The sequence below is a fragment of the Corvus brachyrhynchos genome, unplaced genomic scaffold (assembly GCF_000691975.1).
Source record: "Corvus brachyrhynchos isolate BGI_N302 unplaced genomic scaffold, ASM69197v1 scaffold597, whole genome shotgun sequence".
Lineage (NCBI taxonomy): Eukaryota > Metazoa > Chordata > Aves > Passeriformes > Corvidae > Corvus > Corvus brachyrhynchos.
This window is the reverse complement of record NW_008239000.1, coordinates 531,848-540,218: the sequence shown is the minus strand read 5'-3', so window position 1 is coordinate 540,218 and position 8,371 is coordinate 531,848. Positions and strand designations below refer to the sequence as shown.

At 49.5% G+C, this 8,371-nt stretch overlaps 1 protein-coding gene across 1 annotated transcript in view; it reads right to left on the bottom strand.

Annotated features, from left to right (window-relative positions):
• Positions 1 to 70: 70 nt before the first annotated feature.
• The window catches only part of PPP2CB (protein phosphatase 2 catalytic subunit beta), a 28,367-nt gene continuing 20,066 nt past the window's right edge, over positions 71 to 8,371 (bottom strand). Inside the window, exons 3-8 of the mRNA XM_017738970.1 lie at positions 3,801 to 4,012; positions 3,404 to 3,577; positions 3,087 to 3,176; positions 2,302 to 2,463; positions 1,357 to 1,475; positions 71 to 818 (exon numbers count right to left, since the gene is read on the bottom strand). Of these exons, the coding sequence (XP_017594459.1) occupies positions 746 to 818; positions 1,357 to 1,475; positions 2,302 to 2,463; positions 3,087 to 3,176; positions 3,404 to 3,577; positions 3,801 to 4,012 (830 nt within the window). The 3' untranslated portion in view covers positions 71 to 745. The remainder of the gene's footprint in view (positions 819 to 1,356; positions 1,476 to 2,301; positions 2,464 to 3,086; positions 3,177 to 3,403; positions 3,578 to 3,800; positions 4,013 to 8,371) is intronic.

Sequence of the window (8,371 nt, the reverse complement as noted above, 5' to 3'; positions counted from 1 at the left end):
CCCGGCGCCCCGCCCCGGGACCGCCCCCGGGCCGCGCCGGCCCCCTCCCGGCCCTGCACGACACCACGTGTTGGGGCTGACAACGGCGAGTTTATTGGTTCAGGTACAGCGAGGAGGATTGCAAGCACTTCCAGGACAAATATACAGAGGGGAAGGGGGGGAATAACAAAAGAGAAAACAAAATAAACAAAATACCCCAAAACAAACAAAAAAAAAGGGGGCAGGATCAGCACAGAACGGGAATAGAGCTAAAACGGGAACGCTTTTATCTGGGTTATGACAACATACTCCCAAGCAGGAATTGCTTCCTTTCTCCAGTTAAGTTGAGCGGTCTTTCCAATAAAATAAAGAGTGGTGGGGGATGAAGTTAGTGTGCACTTCCCTGGAAAACAAACTCTAATTCATGCCAGTTAAACACTAGAACTAAAAATGTACAAAGAAGCATCAAAGGAGATGAAGTGTTGTTAAAGAGTTACCTTTTCCTCTCTGAACAGTCCAGAAGGAAAACAATGACTACAAATACAGCAGGCAAACTGACTTTCGGGCTGATGGGCATGGGAGAGAGAGAGAGTGTCGTAAGGAATTCAGTCTCAAGTTGTGCTAAATGCTCTTCGTCCTCTGTATGGCACATTTTGGTCCATGATGGGGATTTGAGACGAACCCTGATTTCTTACAGAAACGTGTAAATATTTGTTGCTTTTTTAAAATGCCAGGTGTACTTCCTTCTACAAAGGTTGGGAGAGGTTTATAGGAAGTAGTCTGGGGTACGACGGGTAACATGAGGCTCTCCACGACGAGGTGCTGGGTCAAACTGGAGGCTGCAGGAAAGAAAAAGGGATCACTTACCCTCCTCCACAAGTCATTTTGCAGTCCCACGATAAATACCAGGCTTGCTCTCCGGCTGCTATCGCTCTACTCACCCCAGCTGCTTCCACATAAAACATTCCAAGTCCCAAAACAAGAATTCACAGGAGTTGAAACTCATCAGAGTGACCCAGCAGCCTGTCACTGCTTTCTTGTGGGAGCAGCTCAATGCACAATTGAGACCCCCTCACCCCTATTTACAAAGCTCACTGCTACCAAAGACTAAAACAAATACATAAATCCATCTGTTTTTACTGTCTCCATCAAGCTTGGGCAATAAAGGGATTGAAGTGCAAAGGCTCCAACTCTCCAGACAGCCAGGAAGAGGAGCTTTGAGGAGCTTAACTCATTGCTTATTTTAAGGCACAGTACACATTAATTCCAGAGTGGTGTGAGCTGGCTTTTCATGGAAGAACGAACCCCTTTGGGAATGACCAGCCATTCCTCACAGAGTGGTTAGAAAGAGAGCCCAGCCCAAGCCAGGATACTCACAAGGAATATTTTAAAGTGTCATCTAGTTCCATGATAGCAGCCTGGTTCCCACAGCGGTAGCAGTAATTGGGGGCACTGAAGATGGTAACCACATTCCGGTCGTGGCACCAGTTATAACCCTGCCAGGAAGAGAGCGAAAAAGAAAAGGTCTCTGTTAAACCTCAGCCCACCCAAAGTTCCTCTTCAGGCCTGAAACTCTCCGAGGCACTTGTGAAACTGAAGATTTCTTGAAGTATTTCCAACCTACTCAGTTTTGTTTCAAAATATGTGCTTTACCGCAAAAAGCAGCAGCAGGTACCTGGAAAACCAGCTTCAAGTAGGCTACAGGAGATCATTCGCTCCTCACTTGTAACTTATGGACTGTACCACAAAAAACCCTTGGGACTTTTAGGGGTGCCTTCAGCTTTCATCCACCACAAGTGACAATTTGCCTGCTGGATGCCAGTGACTTCTGACACACGCTTCTGCTTAAGGGATCTACCTGCACTAGATTCTAAAAATGCATCTGCTCCATTGACCCACCTGGCATTTTTCCAGGAAGACATCCAAGAATAGCCTGTGGACAGCCAAAAATGGCATAATCCCTGTCACATCTGACTGCCGAGTACTACGGGACAGGCTGTCGGATGCAGCAGCAGTCAAAGCAAGAGCAGCCAGCATCTAAGGAGATTATTCCTGCCACAAACGGGGTGTGATACGGTCCCTTTGGCAATTCACTTGGAGGGGGAAATTTGCTTGGAAAGGGCAGAAGATGCCCTTATTTAGGCTGCAGGTCAAAGCATGTGATTTTATGTTGTTTATCATTTTTACATAACTAGAGCCTCTCTTCGGTACTGACCTGCTTAAGATTTAGACGTTAACCAACCCGTGAGTGGAAGGTGTCCCAGTGGAGACCTCCACGGGCCCCTGTTTTGTTAGCCCTGGCTAGCAGAGTGCTTGCCCTACCTCCATGACCAGCTGGTGAGCACGGGAGACCAGTGTGAGACCATTGGCGTGGTTGAAGGTTTCGGAAATATCCTGTCCGAAGGTGTAGCCAGCACCACGTGGAGAAATGCCCCAGCCGCCACGGTCATCCGGATCCGACCACAACAGATCACACATCGGACCCTTGGGAAAGATTCGGAGTTCTTTGTCAGATCACTGGCAAGATGCTTAAACATGGTTTATTTACACTAACAAGACTGCCAGCACGTCCTTCTCGGCACAAGGCACGTGAGGAGTTTACTGAACACACATCTGCGAGCCCCAGCCACTCCCAACACTAAGTCCAGCTGCCCCGGGAGCTCCAAGCGTGGTTTTTCAGTCCAGATTTCAGGCCCCAGGAAGCGATAACAAGGTGAAACACCTGTTGAAAAGGATGGACTAGATGGGGAGGAAGGATGGGGACACAGTGTGGCTTCACACGGTGGCTGTCAGTTCACAACCACATCTGTGATGAGGCTGAAGATAGCGGACACCTTCCTCTGCCAAATCCTGCTCTTGGGAGTCAGACTGAAAGCACAAAAAACCCCGTGATTCTGGGGGAAACAGCTGAGAAACCCCCACAGCTCTCCTTTTGTAGGCTGCTGTAATCAAAGCACGCTGACTTGTGTGTGTTTTGCCCAAAGGTTCATCTGCTCTAACTCTTGGAAAGGCCTTAATCCAAGAGTAATCATGTGTTTAAAGGGATTGCAATGTGAAGATGTATCTGCATTTTCTGTACGTTTCTGAAGCATTTCCTTTCCTATTACCTCGTGTGGAACTTCCTGCAGGCGGTCCAGAGCCCTGATATGATCCAGTGTATCTATGGATGGAGAGAGGCCACCATGGAGGCAGAATATCTGTTCCAGAAAAAAAAAAAGAGCAATCCATTAAGTGCATATTGTTAAGGGAAGAATGATCTCTACCCCAGCTGCGTTTAACTCTGTTAACATTCACTTACAACTCCAGCCATCTCGCCCTCGGATCACAAGTTAAGGGAGCTTGTCTGGGACTGTTCATGTGGATGTCAGACAACACAGCCTGCAGAAATCTATGGAAGGGAGGGTTTTCCTTATCCCAGGCTTACCTGGCCATCTACTAGAGCTGTGAGTGGAAGGTAATCAAACAGGTCTGTGAAGTACTTCCAGACGTTGGCGTTGCCGTACTTGCGCAGGCACTCGTCGTAGAAGCCATAGACTTGTGTGATTTGCCTGCTCTCGTGGTTGCCCCTCAGTATCGTGATGCGCTCCGGGTACCGCACCTGGGGACGGAGAAAACGCTTCCTTAGCACAGGGATGGAAAGAAACAGTAATGGAATACCACAAACAGCAGACAAGCACTCTGCTCCCAGCACGTGTCCACTGACAAGGATCAATTTACACCTGTTACACTCAAGCCAACAGCAGCGTCATGGGAGGAACAAATTGTGCTGGAGAAAATTGTTCCCAGCTCCTGAGTTTTGCCCCAAATCTCTCAAGCCGTACCTTCAACGCCACCAGGAGAGTCACTGTCTCCACTGAGTAATAGCCTCTGTCCACGTAGTCTCCCATGAACAGGTAGTTTGTGTCTGGAGACTTCCCACCGATCCTGAAGAGTTCCATAAGGTCGTGGAACTGCCCGTGGACATCTCCGCAGACGGTGACGGGGCAGCGTACCTCTTGCACATTTGATTCCTTTGTAAGGATTTCTTTAGCCTGGCAAGAAAAACACATTTAGGACAAACAGGTAGGAAGCTCCTCCAGAAGCAGGTGATGTTATTCCACTGCATCCCCGCTGGAAACCCAGTTTCATCCCTGCTGCTCAAGCTGACCACTGGAAAAACAGTTTGGTGGGTGAGCACAGACAAGGGGTGTTACCCAAATCCCAGGGCACGGAGATGAGCAGGTTTACTACAGCGAGACCAGATTCCCTTGCCCAGGGCACATGTTGCCTCCTGCAATTCCAATCCTCTTCCAAGCACAACAGTTTAGCAACCTCTACAGGCAACTCACATACAACTGGAAAGCAAAAACAGAGGCAACTGGAACACATGGAGCCACAACCAGCTTCCCTGGCTATACCCAGCTGGCAACGAAACGACCACAGAGGGAGGGACAGCATCCCTGGATTTAGTCATCTCTTCTTCCACACCCAGCAGCTCCTCTGCTAATTACAGCCATGCAATGTAGCCTATCTGCATCACCTTACTATCCTTATCAAATACCAGGTTTGTTGTGCTGCCTCCAGCTCACTGACTGATGCTGATCGGCGCTCCAGGCACATCTGAGGCACAGGGAACACCCACAGGACGGCTCCATCTGATCCAAACAAAAGGGCTGGAAGATCACCAGCACTGAGCAGTCACCAGCAGGTGATGATCTAGGTATTCCTTGCCATATCCCTTAGCTGAGGCTCATCCTGTGCTGCCAGGAGGGCGCTGCTTCCCAAGGATACCCTCTGTGGGCTTCCTGAGGATGCCTGCATTCCCACTCCAATGTTTGCTGCCTTGCCTCTTTTAGGAAAAACATGTATTTGGAAGAAAGAACTAAACCCCAAGCAGTTTGGACTGCATCCAGCACGTTCTTTGCACAGAACCTAACCCAAGGGATGAGACCCTGATCCTTAAAGTCACATCCTGCCCATGGACTTGGTGACATGGGGTCTGCCTTACACTTCTAACATGACTGGGAACTGCTGAGCGTGTTGTATTTGAGTGCAGTAGTAGCACTCGAATTCTGCTCACACATCTCTAAAAGCATTTATAGCGCCTTCTGAGAGCTTCCACCCTCTGGGAGAGACAAATATAAATCCACAAAACAGCTGCTCCGTGTGTTCTGACTGTTGCACAAAGCAACAGGCAGGGGTTTGTTCCAAGCTGGAGCTCAGCAGGGCTCCTTTTCCACAGGAACAGGGCAAATATGTTCACTTTAAATCTATCCTAGGAAGGGGGCCCAGCCCACGAACTGAAATGCTGGTGCTAGGAGAATCCAGAAGTTTCCCCTGATGAGGAAGGAGGAGCTGGCAGGTGACGAGGAGCAGCTCCTTACGCTGCCAACCAGCTGTTCCCCTGCAGCCCATTTTAGCTCGCCCTGCGGACACTCATCCGTGCACGTGGACAGATCCAGTCTGTCATTTTAACTCTGCAGAGCTGGTTTAGCTCAGGCTCAGGAGTCCCAGTTTGCCCTCACACAATGATTTTCTAATGCAGAACAAGACCTTAAAAATCTTCAGCATCAACAGAAACACCCCAGAAAAGCAGTGACTAACCAGTGCATCTGCCTGCAGTGTGAACGTTGAAATCAAATGACTTAAAATAAAAAGCATTATTACAAAGCAAAAATAAAAACCTCTGATGCAAGCAGGCTGCCTGGCATCATCATCACTTACTTCATCCAGGAGGTTAATAAATAACTATGCCTTAAAGTCAAATTTTAGCTACCTTTGTTGCAGAAAACAGTGACTAATGGTATCAGCTTCCTATGCATCCGTCCCACTTGTGCTGGATGAAAACCATATCCAGGTCAGGATAAAAAGCAGCAGCTTTCAGATGTTTTTATTAAATAAACCTCTCTCGTATTAAATAAACCAAACCAACGGTTGCCATGTCTGTGCTCAAAGAGACTTTGAAGAGCAGCCTATTTGTTGGCTGTGAGCTTGCCCTTCACCTCAACATTGTGTGCTTTTGAAGAGCCTTGGACAGCAGGGAGACTCCACTCCTTCTGGAATATTCTTTCCCTCAGCTCGGTCTGACCCACAGAGGCTCTTTCTCTAGGACTCTGAAGCCAGGCATGGAGTTTGTGATCAAAATTCACCTGCACCTCCATCCCACCAACTGCCACAGACCAAACTACTGTGCCAGCAAGTGGGCTGAGGATATTCTGGAGCTTGTCCAGAACAAGAACCAACCAAGGGAGACGGAAGCCAGAGGGAAGGCAGGGATGGAGCTGTCCCACCCTTCAGGAACAAGGCAGCAGTGACATCCCGGAGCCTCTGCCAAGGTGCTCCCAGAGGTACCTGGGCCAGCACCCCCCAGGATGAGCATCACCAACAGAGAGATGAAACACTCCCAGCCACGACGCAACACAACGCTGGAAATTTCACACAACCGGACCATGCCCCTTCTTACACCTTCAAAGAACAAGGAGAGGAAAGAGAAGCTACAAGGAGAGGGATGGTTATGGAAGGCTGCTTATTTAATTCACGAGACAGCCTTTGCCTTGCCTTCTTTCATATCCCATTTCACTATCTTTGTGAAAACCCCTTTTGCCTGGATTAAGCAGGATGGCTCTCAGCTCCCTCACCTGCACCCCAAACGTGAAAGTCCCAGCAGTGATCAGAATGTATCCTTCTATCTTCCTCTGAATTTCTGCAGGATTTGAGCTAATTTTCATTTTAAAGACCAGCAGAACAGGAACAACATTCTCAAGCTGAGAGGTGGCACCTCCATCATCCACGTGAAGCACACGGGGCTGCTCAAGCGATGCTGTCACTGGGCAGGTGAAGACAGACTGCCACTCTTACAGGTGCACATTTCAACAGCTTTAAAGAGTGCCAAATCACTTGGCACAGTTCCATCATGTCCAACCCCTCCCTCATCGCTGTCCACTATGCCAGTACTTAAAACCAAGAATGACCCACACAGGCAACTCTGGGATTCTGTTGGGGGGTTTTTTCCCCCCACTTCCTTGTGATTTTTTGTTTTAGTACTGAGTTCTTCCACAAACTGAAACCTGAGGCAAGAAGTACTACTGTGCTTGGCCTCTTTGAAATCAGCCCCAAAAACAGGGGTGCTAGGAAAGTGTTTTGGAGGAAAGGATTTCTCCAAATATTATTTCAAGGAAACCAACTAAACCAGCTTTGTGGCAGGGCTGCACACCCTGAGGTTTTTGTAAGCTCCTCTCCTGGGTGACACAACCACTCCCCAAAACTTAAACAAGCCAAGTCAGAGCACGGCACAGCGTTTCCTTCATGCCCCAGTCGTTTCCAACAGTTTCCAGCAGCCTGGAAGAACGAGGTGCTGTGACAGATGACACACCTACCTGTCACCTGCAGGACAAACACCCTCCCCACCTCCAGCTGAGCTTTCCTATCCAGCTTCTCCCTATTTCCTGCGTGTTCAGCCACAGTCTGCTGGCATCGTCCTCCAGCTTCCCAAAACACAGCAGCCACAACTCCAGCTTCTCAAACAGCCACAGCTCCCTCACAACTGATGGAGCTCTGGAGAAAGAGGCACAAAACAAATGCACAGCCCCAGCATGGGATTAAAAAAATGGAAAAGGGGGGAAGAAAACAGAAACTGTGGGGAGGTTAGGTAGATGTCAGGATCACTGCTGGAAACATCTGCCAAGGAAAATCTGCACTTGGTCACAGACTGCAGTGTTAAGGGAGGGTTCACACAGACCTATGGGACTGCTCAGACAACACCCAGCACAAGTCTAAGGATCTTTCTCCTGATGGGAAAAAAAGGCTCTTGCCAGCCTCCACTAAACAAATCCAAGCAGGCATTTGCCAAGGACTGTCCGAACCACAGTCCGGAATAGCAGACAGTGTCCTTTATGTGACCAGTCCTCCTTCTATTTTGGTCCCCCCTCAGCAGGCTGCGAGCCTCTGTTTGGGTCTCACTTCTGCCCCCTCTGCTTCCCGAGATCCCACCTAGGAAGTTCAAGAGGGTTTCCTCACTGACTTGGAATTGATTTTCCAGCGTGTGGCTCCTCCCTGTTGTCTAGGATACCAGGACGTGAGACACCCCACAGGCAGCACCCCGGTCTCCCCGTGCTGGATAGCCCAGAGGCAGCATCCTGGTCACCCAATGCCCAATCTCATAAGAACCACCTCAGTCATCCCGTGCCGGATATCCCACAGGCACCATCCTGCTCTCCCAAAGCCCACAAGCACCACCCGCCCTCCCAACGCCAAATATCCCACACGCACCACCCGCTCTCCCAGTGCCTGATATCCCACCAGTCGCATCCCCGTCTCCCAAAACCCCATATCCCACAGGCACCAGCCCGCTCTCCCAACGCCCGGTATTCCCCAGGCACCCCTCCGCCTCCCAATGCCCGATATCCCACCGGCC